This window comes from Lycorma delicatula, chromosome 8 (genome assembly GCF_047948215.1).
Source record: "Lycorma delicatula isolate Av1 chromosome 8, ASM4794821v1, whole genome shotgun sequence".
In the NCBI taxonomy this organism is placed as follows: domain Eukaryota; kingdom Metazoa; phylum Arthropoda; class Insecta; order Hemiptera; family Fulgoridae; genus Lycorma; species Lycorma delicatula.
In genome coordinates this window covers 26,090,530-26,113,131 of record NC_134462.1, presented here as the reverse complement: position 1 = coordinate 26,113,131, position 22,602 = coordinate 26,090,530, and the positions used below count along the sequence as shown (strand labels likewise).

General features: G+C 29.8%; 1 protein-coding gene across 3 annotated transcripts in view; it reads left to right on the top strand.

Moving 5' to 3' along the window:
- Positions 1-22,602, top strand: part of LOC142329149 (uncharacterized) — a 177,264-nt gene that overhangs the window by 26,605 nt on the left and 128,057 nt on the right. For all 3 annotated transcript variants that reach the window (XM_075373491.1, XM_075373490.1, XM_075373492.1), the window contains one exon: positions 13,467-13,683. In XM_075373491.1, the coding sequence (XP_075229606.1) occupies positions 13,467-13,683 (217 nt within the window). The remainder of the gene's footprint in view (positions 1-13,466; positions 13,684-22,602) is intronic.

Sequence of the window (22,602 nt, the reverse complement as noted above, 5' to 3'; positions counted from 1 at the left end):
ATTTGTGATGACAGTTCTTGTAGAACTCTGATAATCAGCTTCCAACATAAGTTACAGTGGCTAGAATATCTGGCTTTTTGTAGAATAGGTTGTTTTTTAAATTTATCATTATTCATATTATTAAAGATTTCATGGAGTACTTTCTTTCTGTATTAGTATAATTTAATTGTACCTATTAATTAATGACTGAGTGCTCAGAAAATGTGTTTGTTTAATTTTTTATTAAATACTGGTAATATTTGTTTGGCAGAATGACAGCAGTATTTTCTAGCTATACTCAGAACTCTCTTCGGCACATGTTATTTATCCTACATACAGAATGTCCCACGAGGAAACTGATACTTCACAGGTGTATTCCTCTCATCAAAATAATGAAAGAAGTTCACATAAACGTAGGTCTGGAAACGCTTTGGTAACGAATTACAGTTAGCAAGAGATTTCGCCCAGAATTCAGCACCCCAGTGAAATGAGGTCGTAGTGAAATTTTTAAGATGTTGATTGAGGGCAAAATTAATGGTTTCCTATGTTTTTTGACCTGAAAAAATTGAATAAAATAGTCCCAGAACTGTATTTCTAGTAGTGAAAATGTTTTTGTCTGAAATTGTTTTTTTAGGTGCGCAATAGAATACATTTTTTAAATGACTATTGTAAAATAGAGAATTTAATTCTAATTCTAAAAACAGTAATGTAAATATAAATAAGTCCAATAAAAATGAAATAAATTTTTTTTAGGTGCGCAATAAAATACATTTTTTAAATGATATAAATAAGTCCAATAAAAATGAAATAAATGTTTTAAAAAAACAAATTTTACTGAAGAAGAAATAGAAATGGCTTGCATAAAAATTATTATTTTTAAATTTAATTTCCATATCTTGCAGATAGTATTCAAAATGATCTCCTTGATAGTTTATGCAAAATCTAGTATAACATGTTACATCAAAGGATGTTTTTCTAATAGTGTCGGTTGTTCTTAAGATATTCAAAATCATTTAAAATTTGATTTAATAATTCTTCTTTGTTTCAAATTTTTCTTCTTTGTTCCTTTAAATGACCCCAAAGGTAATAGTCTCAGGGATTTAAATCGGGAGACCTAGGAAGTCAGTTTGGACCCACCTTAACCAATCCATCTGCCTGGAAAACTAATATTAAATGCGGCCTAACGTCTTATGAATAATAAGGTGGTTCACCGTCGTTGGAATAACATTTGTGCACGTTTTTCAGAGCAGAACTGGCAATTGGTTTTGTAAAAAATCTTTGTACACAAAACAAGAAAGGTGATTTTGAAAAATAAATGGTCCAATTAACTGGTCCCAACTATACCTCACCAAACATTTATTGAAAATCAAGTTTGAAACTTTGAATCTAGTTGCATTTGAATTTTCACTTGACCAGCTGTGACTGTTCTTCAAATTTTTTATTCTGTTTCTTGAAAAAAATCGGTTCATCAGTGAATAAAATGTAATGAGTAATATTTCAATTTTCTTGTACCCATCAACAAAAATTTTATCTTTATTCACTGTCACCTGATTGAAGATTTTGAACAGTTTGCAAACAATAAGGATAGCCTCTTCTTTCGTGCTCTCCAGACTGTACTGCGAGATATGCCTGTATGCCTGTTCAATTTGAAATTCTGTGAGTGCTGAGTTGAGAACTGCGCTGCATCATTTGAATGATTTCTTGTTCAACTTCATACTGCCCTACAGGATGTTCAATGGAACAAACAATCATTGGAAAAGAATCTTCATTCATATTCATGTTTTGTAGTCCAGTTATTTCCGAAATCAATATCTGCATATTCTTGATTTGGAAATTTGAATAGCATCTCCCTTTTTTTAAAAAAGCATGAATACTTTATACGTACATGCATATGTACATGCAAAAGGAGCATGCACACTACATAAATCACAGATAAGAGACTAGTTATGATTAATAATAAGTAAGTTTTTGAACAGCTGAACAATAACTTCGATTCAAATTTTGTTTCTGAAAAGAACACCGTTGCCAACTTTAGATTTTCTATAAACTTAAAGAACTTCAATGAATACCATATTCTTGAAATCCTGTTTTTGTAGAATGTTTTATAATTGTTTTGTAAGTACTTACTTAATTAAATACAATACTATGTGTTTATTAGTAACTGTATTTTTTAAACAAAAATTGAAAGGATTGCAAAAATTTTCAGAATAGGTCATTTCATTTATTTTTTGTTCTGTTTCTTCAGTAAAATTTGATTTTTTAAAACATTTGATGTTTATTGGACTTATTATTTTTATTGGACATCACTATTTTTAAAATTAAATCTTCTGTAAGTCTTTTTAATAAAGCACATTTATTAGTCGTTTAAAAAGGTTATTTTATTACAAAGCTAAAAAAAATGGTTTTCAGACAAAATATTTTTCAGTTTTACTTTGAATATCATGAAAACTACTGGAGGTACAGTTCTGGGACCTATTTTATTCAATTCTTCAGGTCAAAACCGTAGGTGTCCTAAAAATTTCAGTGGGAACCGTGTTTCCAGGGAACTGGAAATCTGATAAAACTGACCTTTTTTTATTATTTTGATGAGAGGAGTGCACCAGTGAAGTATGTCAGTTTCCTTGTGGGACTACTCAATTATTTTGATATTCTTTATTATTTTTTATGAAAACATTCTCTAAAAGAGCACACATATTATTCACAAATATTCACAGATGATTCAGTCATATTGAGGCACACATAAAAAATACAGTTTTTATTGTCTTCATAAACTAGAATTAAGGCTGTAGAAAAAGAATAACATTATGCTGCAATAGGCACATTCAACTCTAGATATTTTATAAAAACATATTTTTTATCCTCTATTTTTATTTTCTGTAGAATTTAATCAAATTTTAATAAAACTAAATAAACTACAGTGAATTTATGTTTAGAATTTTTAAAAGGTTTTCCTGAGATAAGATATTCATTATAAACTTTTATTTATTGCAGCAAATGCAATTTGAGGTGAGCTTTCAAGTGTACAATAAACTTTATAAAATACAATTTATTTATATTTCTTTCTTTGCTTGTTTTTATAATTCATTTATTTTAATATAATATTTTACATATTGCAGAATGTTTTTCTTTTTTAGAATTTTTCATATATCTACTTTGTATATAAGATTTATAATTCATTTTTTTTTTAAATTCATCTACTATTTCCATAATTTGCTTAGGTATTCTAGTTTCCCCAGCTTAACTAGTTATTTTACCATCAAATCACATTCTCTAGGGTTGAATCATCATAATAACATCTTTTATACACAAAAAACAATAGGTAATCGCCAACTGCTATGTATAACTCCAAGCTGACATCGTTTTCAATTTTATTGAAAAAGATATTAATTACTGGAGCACTGATAATTTCATATATCAGTGTGTTTATGTTGAATTAGTTTTTTTTGTTATGTAGTATAAGGATTGTCTAGAAAGTAATAAATTTTTATCTGAAAGAAAATGACAACGGAATGTTTTTGATTCACAAAACTTATTTAAAAAATGACAGCTTTCAGTACACAGTACCTTAAGGGGTGCAATAAGTATTACTTATAAAGTATATTTTAAGTATTACCTACAAATGTTAGATAAACTTCATATATTATTGTAAATATTCCCCTTTTTCTGAGTCGACTAACTATTAAATTTATTTACAACTGATAAATGTGTTCACTCCCTAATGTTGAACTTATCTTTTTGCTTTATCTCTACTTTTTTGCTTTTGCATTCTGTACATAACATCTGAGGAAGGTAATGTGTACCAAAACAGCTGCAATCTTTTAAGTAAATTTTATGAATTTTTTCATTTTGTTTTCATTTTTTTTGTTATGGATTCTCACCAAGTAAAGGCATCATCAATTGATTATTTATTAAATTTTTCATTACATGAAAATAATAATGAAAACATTTTTGAATATTTACTGTATGAATTTTTCTATATGAACTATATTTATCTTCATCACTAAAATTAAAGTACTATTATATTGGAAAAAGATTTAAAAAATCAATCGCCAAGTTTTTGATAACTTTTAATACCATATCCTGAGAGCTTAACAAAATTCTCTACTGCTTGTTTTTGAAAACTAGTTTTATGTAATAAAATTAGTCCAAATAAATGGAAAATAAATAAAAATTATAAAAATATGCCGAATAATATTATCTTGAAAATGTCAGAATTATCGAAATATGCAATGTATGTATGTATGTTAAATATATAATGTATGTTATAAATAATCAAAAACTTTGTACATCTATCTTTCTTGTAACTGTAATACATTTGGTTTTAAAGTATCTGTGGTACAAGCAGCACCAGTCCAGTTAGTTTTGCCGAGTATACAGCCATTCCTTGCAGTGGTCTAAGTGAAGATGACAGTTGCACAGGGCTGAATATTACCTGTATTTTGGTAGGGTCGACATACTGATATGCGACAGTGCATTCAACTTAGTGAAGAAATCACTTCATTCTCTTTAGTAAGCCTGGCATGGGATCTGTTATTCAGATTATACAGCCATTTTTGCCACTTTTTCCATGAGCTGTAGCATTATTTTTTGGAAAGAGTAAAGATGGAAAACTAAATCTTGTTACACTCTGTAACTAAGTATTGAACTAAGTACTACTAGTACGTAAAAGTTAAAAGGTAAAAAAAACAGCCCTGTTACCCTAAGCCTGTCATTATTTATTTTGGGCCAAAAATTTGAAAAAAAACAAAAAAATGACTTCCAAAGTGAAGTTACGTGCTAATAATTTTCCTCTGCAGCCATTTGACAATACTTGACTACTATGTTTAATCAAGACTGATTTTATCTAGTATTTTTTGGCAGAGAAATTTAGAAATGTATTCTAAACAGTTCAGAATTGCTCTCTCAGAGGACAGTGTTGCTTAGTATACACCAAGTTTGTGTGACTAAATATACCGCTATAGGAAACAGGGAAGTAATCACTTAATCGGGCTGAATGTCAGTTGAATGAGACAAAATCAGCTACAGTGGACATTTACTCATTGTCTATATTTTAAAATTTGTATATATTAAAAAGTATTATTGGTTAATTTATTTTAATCTTTTCTAAAGTTAAAATCTTTCTTCATGATTTAACAAGTTTTTATAAAACAGACTATATTCTATGGATTTAATTAAGTGAAATTACTGTTGTAATCAGTTTCAACCACTTCTTATTAAAATTATTTTCTTTTTATTGCTTTACACAGTAGATTTTCTCAGAATAGTTTTTCACAGTACTTTAAACTGTTTTCTTGTTTTATTTGCGTGCTTCTAAATTCTTGTGTTTCCTCTGCTATTTTATTTAAATAGGAAAATAATACTGTATTTAAAGTTTCTGTGTGTAAATGTGTATGTTTGTGTGCTTCAGAATTTCATAAAATGTAAAAATTGTAGCGGAAAATTTAGTTTAGCCTTAATTTATACACATTTTTTTTAAGCTTGTGTGTGTATGTGTGTGTTTTTGCACAGGCAATGTACACCATATTCAGGAATATTAAAAATATTTTTGAGCAGTGTGCAAAAATATAAAGCAAGTTAGAAACTGAATTATTAAATTTTTTTGAAATTCTCATTTGCTAACTAAGTATAGCATAACATGTGCACTAAAATTGTAGGATACAAAACAATGTTTGAGAATTGTTCAGTTTAATACTTCAGTTGGGCATTGGAATCCAGACACAAAACCAAAGGATTATACAAGGTTTTATAAATAAATGAGATTGGTTCAGAAAAACTTTTTACTTACAATCCAATTATACATGGACTATCACCTTCAAAATAGTTCCCTTAAGAAGCCATTCAGTGCTTCAATCCACTCTTCATAGCAATGTTAGAACTCAGAAACTGGTATATCCTTCTGATAGTCGGTTACATTTTAATTTTCTGCTGTTCCAAAATGGCATCCTTTGAGGTGTTTTTTAAAGTCGGGAACAGGAAAAAGTCACAGGGACTCAAGTCAGGTTAATAAGGTGGTTGAGGAACTGCAGGAATTTTTTTTTTTTGCCAAAAACTCGTTAATTGAGGGTGCAGTGGGACAAGGTGCATTGTTGTGATGCAGCATCCAGTTGTCTTTGATGGCTGGTCTCATGTGGGCAACTCTTTTTCATGGTCTTCCAAGAATTTCTCAGTAAACATATTGATTTACAGTCTGCCCTGTAGGCAAAAATTTCTTATAGATAATGTCATTACTATCGAAACAAATTAGCATGGTTTAATTTTTGAGCTCATTTTTGTTTTTTTTGGGTCGTGGTGAATTTGAGGTGTGCCACTTCTTGCTCTAAGGTTTTGTTTCTAGGTTGTACTCAAATATTCAAGATTCATCTCCAGTAATAACATTTTTTTAGCAAATCAGGATCAGTTTCAATTTGTTCTAGAAGATCATGGCACACTTCCACCCTGTTGTTTTTCTGTTCAACAGTGAGGTTTTTTGGGACCAATATTGTACAAACTTTTTTCATGTCCAATTCATTTGTAAAAATTGGATGGACTGTGGTATGGTTCAAATTCAGTTGTTGTAAACCACCTGTAAATTTGGGCTCATGACAGAGTGTAATCTCCATACACCCTTTTCAATTTTTAAAAAGTTCCAATGGCATTCTCATCGAGTTCATAATTAGTATCATTCATTTTTGTAACACACAACAAAAACTTGTTTCAAGAAAAGTTTGTTTACGTTTCACTGGCAACAATAGATTAAAAATATTAATACCTATTACAAATGAGCTGTTCATATTTAATAAACAATATGTTTACTAGTAACAATAAACAATACTAGGAACAGCAAACAATATGTTTACTAGTAACTTTACAGTGTTGCCACTTTGGCTGCCAAAAAACTTAGTCTCATTACTTTATTCACAGAAACCTTGTATTAGATGTTAATTTGAAGTAATACGGGCAGTTTAGAAAGTAAAAGTATGTTATATATTTCTTCAATAAAAATTATATTCTTAGTAAAGTAAAGAAATTCACATAGTACTCATCATATTTTGCTTACTCCAGTTTGCTATCTGAAATCAAGCTTCACTCCAAAAATTAGATTAAAAATCTTTTCATACATGAAATTAATTTTTTGAAAAAAAATTATTTTTTAATACTACTTAATTACATATTGTATACGATTGTATACATTCTTAAGAATGTATAAATAACTGATAGTAATCTAATGGCTATGGTCTATCTAAGATTTGTCCAATGATGAACCTGTACTACTCTTTACATTTATGAGATCTCTGCTGTATTATAGCATATTATAAGCTGATGAACATTATATAAGAATATCTAACTCCATCTTAACATTCAGCTTAATATTATCTTCCTTATCATAGACTGACAGTGTCCATTAATGTCTAAAGAGAAAGACAGAATTGAGATTATTAAATAAATTGCAAGGTTGATGCTAGAATATAATTTTAATTTATGTTAGCTATCAGATTTATTAATATCAAGTTTTATTTAAAATCCTCTATTTATAGTTTTTTGCATTCTCTATTAATTAGTTTATTGTGGCTTTATATAAATTTTATTTTTTTTATTTGTCAAGACAGAGTGCCTTAAAATGTTGTTTTGTCACTCTTAATTTAACGCTAATCATTCTTAGAAAACTACTAGCACAAACTAATACAATTATAAACTGAAACAGGTATTGTAATTTAGAAAAAAAAAGTAAGTAAATTGTTGACTTAATTGGCAAGAGCAAGCTCTGCCAGTAACAGTAAACAGGGTTCTACATGAGAAGGTGTGTGGTTCATTCCTTACAGGCTGTTTTCACAATACCGAAACATCTCAGGGAAAAATCATTCGGAAGTTGGCTGTATGAAATAAGAATAAATATCAATAGCTGAAGCCATATTTAATAAACCATCTGCAGAAGATCACCAAAGTTAAATGTCTGCATTTTTTCTTGTTCAAGTAGCAGAAAAAATTAAAAAAATGAAGGAAAAGTTAAAAGATAATTTTGTGATACCAAATTGTAGTTCAGTATCAGATAGGTTTGAATTCAACCGCTGAGGCATGGCATTTTTCATATGCTACCAAACTTACTTATATTTCATATTTCAATTCACAAATTTCGAAGCTTGTAAGAGGAATTAATCATCAAAAAAAAATTCAATAAGTTCTTTCTGCTAAGAAAGTCTAGACTAGACAAATGAACGTGTATTGAACAGATTTTAGAATTTGTACTCGTGTTATTAAATAGGACATCCGCTAGTGTAAATAAGTATTAATTTATGTTTATTCAGTCGTTTGGTGTGTGCTGACTATTATTTGTGTGACAAAGTTCATATTTTTAATAAAAAAAATAATATGATCTATACTGACTGCAGTTTCTCCAGATTTTTTTTGGTTCATACCATCTAGTTATTCAGTATTTCACAACCTAAAATCTATAAAATGACGTGTTTTTATTTAGTAAAACTTGATTATTACAAATAATTAAGTTTTTTTTTTCAAGAACTACTCTGCATTTTATAATTTCATACCTCATGGTTTTTTCATGGTAGTTTAAAAACAATATTTTTATATGCTAAGATACTGTGTTATGTGCTCTGATAATCAAATGTATACCTGTCTGTATGAATATATAATACTTACATAGAAATAAGTAGTAACAATAAATAATGAACAATTTGAAATGTTTTAATTTAATTTTAGGGTTATCGATGTTGTGGAGGGATATCATCTATGTACCCCCACAAGGTGGGAGAGTGGCAGACTCGCATTCGACTAGATGTTATAGAGCGTATGTGTGCCCGCACCCTACCAACTAAAACTCCGGTTTCACCGTTCCTTTCTACCCAGAGCCAGTTTTGCAATTAAGTATATCAGTGGCAGACTCGCATTCGACTAGATGTTATAGAGCGTATGTGTGCCCGCACCCTACCAACTAAAACTCCGGTTTCACCGTTCCTTTCTACCCAGAGCCATTTTTGCAATTAAGTATATCACAACTCTGAAGGTGACAAGCACGAACAGACGGTGGACTCCAATGAAAGCTGTCCCTCAACCCACACCCCCCCAAAATGACTCTTGATACCTCTGTCAGCTACTTCTGGGCTGTTTCTTTTCAGACTGTTTTAGTTCACTGCTTCAACTAATTAACTATATAGTTTAATCAATAACTAGATAACATAATGACTTACCGACTCTACTCACTTTGGCTAGTATTCACATACTACATCCTGTCTACCTTCCTTTTGGACATTGGTATCACTCACTTCTTGCTCAGAGGCTACGGGAGTCCCACCGTTTTATCACTAACACCCATCCATGTAAACACAGATGAGGGGCAACTCCACGAGGGGCTGTCTTTCACCCCCTTGCAACATCCGACCTGGCTGCCAGGGCTTCGTTGTGTATTCAACTCACTTGTCTAACTCTCCTTGCTTCATCATTTTCTTTCTGTTGTAACACTCATCAGACAAAATTAGCCACGGCTGCAAATTGGTCACTTCCCATTAGCATTATATTAATCACATTGTCAAGATTAATTTGTGTTATTATGCTGCGCACTATCATCTTTTCTTCTCCTGTCTACTACAGGAAAAGATGATGTTTTGCTCTTTCTCTTTCACTGCAGTACGGACACTCTGGACTATCTGCTCTGTGTTGTCTCGCAAACAAGTACGCTCTGAAGGAGCCATGGCCAGTCAGGAACTGTGTGAGCCAGTGATTTAGCTCATCGAATTCCCTCCTGATCCATGGCACAATCTCGCATATTTAATCGTCTCGTCCATTCACTTTTATGTGAAACAGTCCACCTTATCTGCCACTCCTAGCTCACAATGTGCCTCCTCTTTACTCGTACCTTTGACTACTTTCACCCAGGAATCAGCCATGAGCGGGGTTTTCGCTGCAGCGGAAACACCTCGGTGACCATGAATTCTCAGAGCTATCCTCAAATCTCTGTACCATACTAGTACACCATACAGTAAAATGGAATTTACTATGTGGGAATACAATCTCCGTTTAGAGGCCCACACCCCAGTCATAGTTCTCAGCAATCTGTTCAGGCTTTGGACGACTTGTTTGGCTTTTACCCAAACTTCCTGGACATGAAACGTGAAAGACCTCCTGTGGCCCAACCATAACCTGAGGTATTTTGCAGTCTTAACTGCCTGGATTGTGCCTGAAGAATACTTAGCGTAGCATTTCATCACCATAAAGCTTCTTTAACGAGTATTTTAAAAAGACAGCCAGCCAGTAATGATGTTAAGGACTTTAGATAAAGGATTTTTTTTTTAATAGCCTCTAGGTACATATACAAAAATAGCATATTCTACAAAATAATTAACATTTAGGAGTGTCTAGGAGACAAGATTAATCTCTAGGCTCTTTCAAGCATCATTTTTCTCCATAATCTAATAATATATTTTAAAAATTATTGCTTTATGGGTATATATTTTTCTTTTATAATTTGGGTATATATTTTCCTTTCGTAATATTTAACTTCTATACCACTTGAGTTCGGGTTGGTGTTGAAAAGCTAATAAAAGGTATAACATATTAAGATGTTACCAAAACATGTTATGAACTGTTTTCAAGGAATACAATTTCTGCATTTACAAAGTATTTAGCTACACCTTTTTTTTATCATATTCTAGTAATTTTATTCATTATATTTTACTAGCTTTTATACACTTCATTTTTTCAACATTTCATTTCAGCATATATCATACTTATTATTCTTCACTTACTTGCTTACAACTTATTTTTACTAAAAACTAGTTGAAATAAAATTTTTTTGAAGCAATTACAGTTCAGCATTGTCATAAAAATTTGGTTTGGTGTTCTAGTTATTCCCCTGTTTCTTCCAAAACCTTTCCGTCTCTTTAATAACACCTATGTTTCTTAAAATCATCAAAATGTGTATTTTTTTTTTTTTGTTTTGACTTTCTTTGAATAAATATGTTCTTTTGTGTTCACTTTTCTGTATTATATTTTCATTGCAACCACTCTGTCTTCCTCTCATTTCCCCACTATCAATTTTTCACTTCCATTTAATCGCATGGTCTAAGTGAAGGATATAAACAACGAGCATTCCTTGTCTCAGGGTTATATGCTTACAAATTAAAAAAACATTTCTGATAGTTGGGAGGGTTAATTTTATAAAAATAAACCATCTGGTAATTTGATTATATACTTATACATTGGATAAGTAAATATTTCATTAAGTGAAATTAAGATTTTTAGTTTTTGTTAAAAACACAACTGTTAAAATATATTATGTAAAACAGTAATAAGTTGAACAAAAAATGACTGTTGAGAAATTATCACATTACCTAAAGCTTATAAAGAAATTTTTGTTGTAAAAACTACTTTACTCTTATTTTTGTAGAAAATATAGAAATAAATTTAAATTTGGAACTAGTCATTAAAACTTGGAGGTAAATACAATATTACATGTGGTGTTCATCAGTCATTTTTGAATTAAAATTGTAATACGCTCACAGAACTGTTGTACTTATTCAGTTTTGAAGTTTACTTTATTATTTTTTTTATCTCTTCCTCAATCCTTATATAGGTAACACATGTTCTTAAATTTTATTTAAGAATATGTACAAATTTAACTGTAAAAGTAGTTAGCTAACTATAACTTTTCTGTTATATAAAACTCTATGTAGATTTACAATCTTACCACGATGAAGTAACTAAATTAGATGATGTGATGAATAAAATAAAGTCAGTCCCTTGCTGAGAATTGAAACAAAATATGAAGAAAAAAGTTTTTTTTACTAAATTTGTATTAAAAAAAATTTGTGACTTTAAGTTTGAGTTAAAACACAGTTTAATAATAACAGAAATACTGCCATCATAATCTTGCAGGTAGTACTGGAATTATTCATCACATTAAAGAAAATAATAAAATACGTACGTTTTATATTTCAGTATTTGTTCAAACATCACCAAAATAATTTATATACATTGAACGAATTCAAGTTAAAGAATAAGCAGAAAATTCTCTCGATTGTCAAATTGCTTTTTAGTTTTAACACTATAATATGCACACCAACATGTCAGAATTTTAATTTTAAATGTTTGGAAATATTAATTTGCAATATAACATTTCCTTATGTGAATTCTGGTGCTAGTTATGTAGCACTACATAAATTACTGATACATTAATGTTTATTAAAGATTGTTTAAAAAATAGTTTATATCTGTTACCATGGAAATTCTTATTTTCATAAATAATATGATAAGGTTGACAGTTGGGACTTGCTTTGCTTGCCTGACTGTCTAGCCATTAAACCTGGACCTTTAGGACCCATGTTGGCCCAGGTGAGTCCTGGGGCCTCCAGGGGTCATATGGCTGAACCCAGGGCCACAGATTCATTTTTGCCATTCCTGTCTGACCAGGGGCTCTGCCCTCAGACCCCCCTGCATTGTTTGTTACTCTCAGTATTGTGAGAATAATACTAAAAGTATTCAGGTTTTATAGAAACCTGAAAAAGAAATAAACAGACATAATAATATTAACTATGGTACACAGACTTTTGGTGAGAAAAACTCCATAACCTGTTTCTGTTGTCAAAATGACAGGAATTTAATAATGAAGTAAAAGGATTAATTTTTTTCTCTTTTATGAATATCTTTAATTCACAACTTCACCCGTGGGAGCTAGGGCCTCAACTATGTCTTAAAACCTTCCCGGGGATAACACAAATGTATCCTGCAAATTTGAAAGGGATTGATCAGTTGGTTCTCATGTGAGGCTGTTGCAAATAAACAGACAAACTTGCAGAATTAAATGTAAGATTCATCGTTACAATTTTTGATAAAGGATAAAAAATGTCGGTTTGAAAATTTGAAATTCATGGAAACTGTTTTCTTTTGTGTTTAGTACATACGATCGGTGCTCTTTTCTTACAGCTATGTTACTTTTATAAGTAATATGTTCTTATTTACTTTAAAAGGAATAAATTAAAAATTACTTGTACATATAATTTTTTTTTTGTACTTATAATCAAATTGTTCCAATATGAATACATTTTCTTTTATCAGCTTTTAAATGCTAATCTGTTACTCCATCAGTGAAATTATTTATCACAATCTTCCTTTTCAAAATATATTCTTATTGATACTGATTTCTATACTCATTTCTACACAAGTTGGTTGTTTGCTGAATATTGTTCATAAAATCCGAATCTATAACGCACTAAAAAATATTTAATTTTTAAAAGTCTCAAGTAGTATTTTTTATTCATAATATGAAAACTAAACTTTTATTAAACAATAATAGATTGATGGTATCAGTATACCCGATAAGTGCTTCAAGGTTTCACATTACAGAGCTCATCAAGACGTCTTTCTGAAATTAAAATAATACCATCTAATTAAAACTATTCATTGATGTTCCTCACTATTTTATTGATATGTAGCACTTTACAGGTAATTTTTCTACAATTATTATGTATTAATATTTTTATTTTTCTTTCACTGCACAGGATGAGCACACGATATTGAGATCATGGGCTGTGAAAGATTTTGCACCTTGTGTGCCACAGTATGTTCAGATCTTCCGTCCCGAGAATAAACTACATGTTAAATTTGCTGAGCACATTGTATGTGAAGATGAATTGAAGTATGCCTTGCTAGCAAACAACTGCACATGTCCTGGTGCCTCTCCCTTGTTACACTTTTATTACATACCTCAAGAGGACAGTAAGTTCATTTTTTTTTTCAGTTATTTTATTTGTAAATAATATTTAAAGAATAATGCTGAATTACTAAAAACTGAATTCTCATTCCAGTGAGGAAAAATTAATTCATAAAACTAATAGTATTTTTGAATCATTTTAGTCTAATTTTGTCAACAACTGCTTTGTATTATCAGTTAATAATATTATACTTTTAATATTTTATTATTTTTTTAATGTTTACTGAAATATTTGTATTACTAATATTTATTTATGAATCCACAATGTGTAGAGTTCCAGTTGATTGACTAACTGATACTCTTTAAATCTATAAAAATGACTGAGGTCATGATATTTTGTAAACCAATAATTTTAAATATGTGTTATTGGTTTCAATGATACACATGAGATAATTAATTTACTCTGCTAAATATAGCATAATTTTTGCTCATTAAAGCATAGTTTTTAGATGGAAACTGTAGAATACAACAAAATAGTTAGTATATTCAACCACTTTTTTTATTAACTCAATAATGGATCCACTACATATAACTCAGTTAATTTATAAAAGTGAAACAGATATTCATCAAAATGTTTGAAAAGACAGTCAACAAAATATATGTAAAAAGTAAGATTTTTTTTTAAAGAAGTTATGTCTGTCTAACTGTATTGATATAGTGTGACATATTCCATTTAGATCAGAAATTCAAGTCAAAAGATTAAATTTCTGGTTCTATATTTCTCACAGCTATTTTTAATGCTGATATTATTAAAATTATTTAAAACCATTGCCTTTAAACTACGACACAAAGAACATGGTGGTATTCTGGATGATAATGTTACAGTAATTGATAAGTTGCTTACATTTGTGAAAGCTGTAAGTAGTTATTTAAACTTAGTACATTTTTCATTGTTTGTTCTTAATTTCATTGTGATCTCTATACTACCACAAGAATCTACTTTCAGTGAACACATACTCTATGTTTTATCATACATACAGAACATATTAAAGCAATTTCCTTCCCTTTTTTTCAAAAGTAGGAACCTTGAATAATGTTGCATCTATTCAGAAACAAGAGGAAGGCCAAAAATTTTAAAATCGCATAAAAAACAGTATTTTTGTCCAGTATTTTTTGTAGATATGGCATCGGTCAAAATAATATAAATTAACAATTGTAGAAAAAAATAGGAGACTTACTTTATATACGATCTGCACATACTTATCATATATTTATTTTTGGCACAGTTTTTTTTTATTACAGCTTTTCTTCCTTTTTTTTATGCGATTGATTTTTTACACTAATCTAGAGCTTTTTACAAAACTGCCCAAAAAGGAATGTATTTAGGGTGTATGTATATGTATGTATGTACATTTGCTCCACCATACCAGCTCATTGGACCCATATATGACCCACTGTTGGAATCCTTATGTTACCAGGAGTGACTTAGTGTATAAATAATATTTATATATTATTAAACATATTATGTATATATATATATATATATATATATATGTGTGTGTGTGTTAAATAAATTTAAAAAAAAGTCTGTCAGATGAATGGGTTGTTTTTGAATAACTCACATCTCGCGCTTTATTTTTAATGATTTGGAAATCTTGTATCTCATACGTGTGAATTTGTTGCCTTACTAGTGTTTTTACATGACTGCCCAAAAAAGGAGTGTAATGCATTTAAGGTATATATATGTATGTATATACATACAAATATATATATATTTGTTCCACTGTAGGAGTTCAACTGCTGATGTATATATGTTTAAATAAATTTAACAAAGTAGAAAAAATATACAATATATACAAAATTGTCACCTGCATACTCTTTAATTATCCTATATTGTTAATTATCCTACATTAAAGAGCAATGTTTGTCGGCAATGATTTTTTTTGTCGGTTATGTTTTTTAATTTTTAATATTTACCTCTTGATTCTCCCTTTTGATATCATCTTTACACAACTCATTAGCATAATTTCTTTTGCAGGTCATTTTATCTCATTGTATGTTACTGCTTACAATGTTTTTTTTTATTACTTTATGACCCTTTTTTAGTGCTTCTACAAAGTTAAATTCTTATTAAATTTAAGATAATATACTTTTTATATGTGTTAATAATAAGCTCCATTTTTCCATTTGGAAAAAGTATTATTACAAATCATGTTAAAGAAGATACTATGAATAGTGCATAAACATTCACAAATATATTAATAGATGTGAATATTTCAATCCAAAAATGTATAAACTGAAATGATACACTTAAGAAATTTTTTACGCTAATTTTTTTGTAAAACCACCTTTGACATTTTATACGTATTTAAATATTATTCAGTAAGAATTTTGTAAGAGCAAAATCCACATTGTTAATGGTACTTGATAGACATTATAAGATAATATTGTTCTTCAAAAATACAAATAATTCTTTTTATATTTTAAGAAGCTCGATTCAACAAAAATTAGTCATAAGAATTATTGACTATTAAAAAATGTGATGATTATAAAAACAATATGAATGAAATGAATAGAAGATAAAAATCAAGATAAGTATTGCAGTATTTAACATTCCACTGAGGAAGCAAAATTTAGAAAAAATTAGTCCACAAAAAAGTAATAGAAAATGCATAAAACTAGTTAAATGAAAATGATCGATATCAAAACATAATGAAGCAAAAGAATCTTGCGAGTATTGCATATCCCAAAAATAAACTAAAATATTAAGAATAAGAATAATTATCTGCTGATTTTTATTTACTGTTTAACTCATCTCTATGAGTGGAATGAAGATGATGTCTGTCCTCCAATGAGGAAAGTGTAAATAAAAACAATAAACTATTAAAAGTTTTAACACATTTGGGAAAACCAGGTAGGTTTTAATGCTAATAGTTCTTCGATACTACCTTCTCACCACCATTTTATTATTAATAATAAATAATATGTAACACCTATTATCCTAGTGAACCAGAGGTGTAAAACATTTCAGGTATACTCCACTATATGTATATGGGATCCGGCTACTACGAGCCCCAAATTGACAAGATGGATGTGATGCAAAGAGACTTCTATAGTACACAAATTAGCTTATTACCTTTCCTCTCTCCCCTGATTACTACACGGTATCTATATGCAAGTATCTCTGATAATATTCAGTTAATTCAGATAAAATGAAAAGAGCTATTATTAAATGGCATTTCTAAGGAGATTTCAACAGTTACAGGAAATCTTCTGTACTTACTGAATTAATTCTCAGTAAAATTAAGAAAAATTACCAAAATTAGATATTTTATTTTACAGTTAATATTTTTATTTTCTATATTCATTCTGTGAAATTTTGAAAAAAATTTATCATAGTTTCTTAAAAATCCTGACCCAAAAGCTTTGACTGGGAATCCCAAACCATTGGAATGTGGACAATCAATCATTAGTTGACTTTAAAATCGGTCTTGGGTTCAATTCATAGCAAGGATGTGACATTTTTTCAGGTACTGTCTCATTCATATAATCCTCCTCACTAAAATACATTCCAATTTGGTTAACAATGTCATATTTTATTAAAAATAAATTGTTTTAAGCATAATAAATTTTATTTCAGGTATTTATTGATTTAACAAAACTTGTAGATACTACTTTCTCTGGGTTTGTATGTTTAATTGTACTTATTTCAGAGAGGGTCAGACATCTTCTGAAGAATGTCATAGACTATATGGAAGATGTTCTGGGAATGAAATAAACCGCATTCAGTTACAAGATTCCAGATTTTTTGGTGAATATGAAGGAAAAAGTTTTACGTACGCTAGCTTCCATTCGCGTAGAAAGTAAGTTTATTATATTTAAATTGAATGATCTTTACTTCCTGGCGTGGCAATTAATCAAAAAATGGGACATGAACCAAGGACACCAAAAAAGCAAAAATAAAGATGGGGGTAATGTTAGTACTTATGTACTTGCATTGGCGTGTTTGAAGCTTAATAACGTGACTGGATGAACCGATTTTGATGAAATTTTATACAGACATTCGTGTATATGGGGCAATTTGTTGGTAAAATTTTGGGATCAATATCTCCAGGAGAAGGGGATGGGAGATTTTGGGGGGTCAATATTTTCAAAATTTTGTTAACATTATCGCACTTTATATTAAGCTTATATGCAGGCATTACATGCCTGCATCTTAACCATCTTTTTTAAAAAAATTGTCCCAAAATTAAAAAATATTTTGTTCAAAAATTAAAAAAATATATTTTTATTTATTGCATGTTTTTAATCAAATTTTTTAAAACTTTTCCGGGGTATAGTGATAGTGCAAGTAATAAAAAAAAAAATACTTTAAGGGCAATATTAAGGGGCAAGCCAATCAAAGTTAAAAATATTAATTTTTTGAAACTTTTTGGGGTTTATTTAAAATTTTAATACTATTAAGTGATAAAATTTTAGTGGTAATATTACAATAAAATTTCATCGTAATTCATCCTCCCCTCCATAAAAAGAATCTTAGGTAATTTTTTATTAGTTGTCCACTTTTTAGTGGAATTTTTTCTGTTTTCTTCCATTTAACATAGTAAATGTATAAAATCAAAAAAAATTTCTTGTAAGATCATTTTGGAGGGGAGCAGAAAAAGTAAAAAATACAGATTTTTTGAAGTCCTTTTTGGTTTATTTTAACATAATTTTAAAAATTCATCATAAAAGAAATCTTAGTATCAAAAAAGAAATTTTAGATTCTTTTTCAGTTATGTATAAATATATGTTATTATTTTTCCACTACATAAGAAGAAGTAACCGATGCCAGGAAAGTATTACAATTTAAAAAAAATTACTTTAGAGTTTTGACTTCTTTCAGTTGATGTATAAACTAGTCATAGTTAACTACAGTGTGCGCTGCGGCGCTCCAGGGAGCCGCGGAGCACCCTATTCACAGGGGCACCCTATAATTATTAATTTAATGTTAATAAAGTAAAAAAAAGTAATGAAGATACACAAGTTTTATTTATTTTTATCTGTTACGAGTAGTCATTTTTTTACTTATGGTAGGGCCCGTGGAAAAATTTTAATTGAAAAAGGGCGCTGTGATTCGGAAGAGTTTGGGAACCACTGGTTTACTATTATTTATCAAATTTTATTAATGGATATTATGAATTTGCATCAGTATCATTCCACACGATGAGTAAGCAAAATTTTTTTGTTATTATTAATGATAATTTGTCTGTAGTATGATAACTACTTGTTAAATGCAAAGTGTAAAACTAGATTTAGTAGTTCTGTCCTGTACTTTTTGTGTAAATGTCCTGTACTGTTTTTGTAAATCTCATGCGTATCATATCAAATATTAGGATCTGATATCAAATCAATATTAGTAGTACTGACAGATAAAGTTGCGATTTGTACCGATGAATGCACCCAGATTTCTTGTTTGTGTACGACGTGGTTTTATGAAAGAGTTATAGTACTAGGTGAAAATTATACTGTTCAAAAGTAAATGTATAGAATTATAACATTTGTATGAATAACTTTTAGAAATAAATTAAACACTTATAACATTTTTTATACCGTTTAAACTCTGTTAACTTTTATTTTCCTTTAAATTAAAAATTCTTCAGTTTTCCATTCTGACTAGCAGACAGTTTTTAAAACGCACAAAAAAATAAAAACAGAATTTTCATTTTATTTTTTTTTTAAAAAAGTTTGAAACTATAACAGTAAACATCTTACCTACCATGTAAAAAAATAATTTAATCTATAATTAAACTCTAAAAGATCGATTCTATTTATTTCAAAATTGAAATGTATTTCAGCAACCTTCATATTTCAAAAATGATTATGAAGAATTGAATTCAATATATTACAGAAATTATTCGACTGATTGACTTAAATATAACAATCTTCACTGGAATGAAGATGATTTTACTTTGGATTTTTTTATATTCTTAAAATTAAACATTTTTTACCCCCAGAAATGTTATTACCTATAGAAACAAAATTCCGTATTACAGGAAGATTAGGAAAAATATTTACCTACATTTTGAGGTAGATTTCAAAAGAAAGCTACCTATTGTAATGGGTACCATGATTCGCCTTCCGTAAAATTACAACATTTTTTATATATATTTCACTTTCTTGTGGACACGATAACAGCCGTAATTTTGCGACAATCACTTTCAAATTTATACGTAAAATATAACGACCCAAAATCTCGGTCGAGTTCATTAATGAGCAAAATCGGACCATTGGAGAGGAAATGGGGAGCTTTTTCGAATAAACAAAGTATAGCTATAACTTTCTTATTAAGTGAAATATCGAATTGTTTAAAATTGTTTAAGGGCCTAAAACTTATCTAAGTTAAGTTTTTTGATATCACCATTGAGATCAACCATTGGCTCTGGGGAGGGGGGGTAAAAAATGGGGTTTCGAAGAAAAAATAGATCATACCTCCCTTTATAGGTACAATATCGAATCGGTTTAAAGTGGTCGTTTGTTCTTTAAACATTATCTACAACTTTTGTCTTAAACAACTTTTGATATAACCAACCCTTACGGTAGGGGACGACCAAATGTTTGCTGAAATTGTAAGAAGATGGTGCTTGTCGTATGCTAAACATGTAGTATTGAGTAAACAACCAATTTCGTATTGAGTAAAATTGAAGTTTTTCTTAACTTTAAACTGGAACGCTTTTTTATCCCCTACTTAGCACCGGTGAAATCTACCTCCGTCTTCTGGCGTGCCGAAAGGTATTTTTTTTATTGTTATGTAAATAACTACCAGTACAGTCTGCTAATTTGTATCTCCAACACACTTATTCACATGTACATAACTAAGGAGAATGCGAAGAAAAAATTACGTGTTGTATATCTAAGATTCGTATTGTAGAATTTCTAATTGAAATTAAGCGACGATGGATAACTTCTTTACATTATTTATCTCAATCTACCGATATTCACGGCAGTCCTTTATTTTTAATATCGTCATCAACGGTAGGGATCGTTTACTATATTGTTTTTAACCGTAATTGTAATTAAGTTACGTGAAACCGAAGTTTATAATAGAGGTGTGATTTAAAAAAGTATCCAATCTTGGCCCATAAAAAAATACTTAACTCATTTAGTTCCGTGATTTGTCCTCTTCAAAGTGTAGGCCCACGCTTATCTTAAGCAATGTTGCAATTTTTGATTCTTTCCTAAGCCTAAAATTCCATTTATAGAAATAAGATTAAAGACGGATTCATTCATAGTGTTCTCTCATTCGGGCAAATCCTGTCAGTACTGGCTCTCCACCAGTACCGCCATGTCATTAGCAAAACTTCCCCCGATCTTTATTCCTCTTTTCCCATTCAGGCAGCGTTTAATTATTTTTTCAGATATGTTTTAAACAGTGTTGGTGACGTGCATCATCCCTACCTAATTTCCCTTCCAATCCCTGTTCTTCCTAAATTAATTATTATTTGAAATTTAAATACAACTGTCAATAGAATAACTTTATAATTTTCAAAATTTTACCATTTTCAGTTCTAATGTTATCAAATGTGGGAATTATACTTCCCGGAGCCCACTGGAGTTCCCAGGCAATAATAAAATAATATTTTTAAATAAGTGGGAAGTATACTTCCCAGAGCCTGTTAAAGGTTTGTATAAAAAAAAATTAGCAATTACTCCTGTCTGAAGTCTATTTTTTGTCACACCCGAAATCACCATAGGAGGCAACTCAAACATTTTAAATAAAAAGGGTAAAATTGTGACAATTTTAAAATACATAAAAAAGAAAACATTTGATGTAAAATACTTCAGACTACAACTATGACCAAAATGGCTACTGTTTAGTATATTTCATTGAAGTGACCAACAATAAATCCCCTTCCTCTCAAGTAGTATAGCATTTTTCTGTTTTCTACGATTCTCCTAAATACTTCATTTGTTGCCGTCTAACATTTTTCATTGTGTGCCACATCCACATCTCAAAAGTCTCAATTTCTTAAAAGTCTTTAATTTCTACTGTGCAAGTCAATCTTTAAATCTCTTTCCTTTAAGTGGAATTTAAGGTTAGGAAAGAGTCAAAAATCGCAGGAAACATCCGGTGAGTAAGAAGCCTGCTGAAGTCGATCGATCGTATGTTTTACTATGAATCTCTGGATAAGTAGTGATGTATGGTCTGAAACATTGTCATGATTCTCAAGGACAAACTACAAATTGGCAATAAAAACTACTACATAACTTTTCTTTGTAGTCTAAGAGATGTTGTTCGAAGCAAGAGATCTCAGCTTTTGGAAAATTCATCATAATTTATCCAGAAATTATTGGCAAAATATGGGATCAAACCAACTTCACCGGACTTTGCTTCCTGCGATTTTTTACTCTTTTCTGTGCTAACAATTCCCCATAAAGGAAAGACATTTGAAGAAATAATGTTACCTGTATCAAACAATATATATATATATATATACACAAAATTCTGTCATCAGAATTCAGTAACAGTTAACAAAAAATGATACTGTTTTTAGATAATCTTAGGAATGGATATAATATTTACAAAATTAGGATAATTCGGAGTTAGTCCTTTCTCTTAAGACAGTTACGGTTAGACTAATTCCTTGCACTTGACAAGTGCGAAGTGATTCTTAGTGAATCGACGTAGTCTGCGGGTAGGATCGGGTTTCTAAAGATTTTTTTTTTCTGAACATAGTAGACCCAAATGAAAATTTAGATGCTTCTTTTTTACTGACTTTTCAAAGAAATGTACGGTATAACAGTCGGTCGCACAGTGATATTGGAGGATGAAATTGATTTTTTTTTTACGTTGTATGGTATGAGGATTACGAAAATACCATTCAATTAAAGTGCAATTTCCTTATAAGCCTATATATAAAATTTGTGGCTCGAAAATGTACAAAACCATTTCATTGAAATTTAGATATGCTGTGGTAGAGTATCTGTAGTTGTGCATGTGAAAA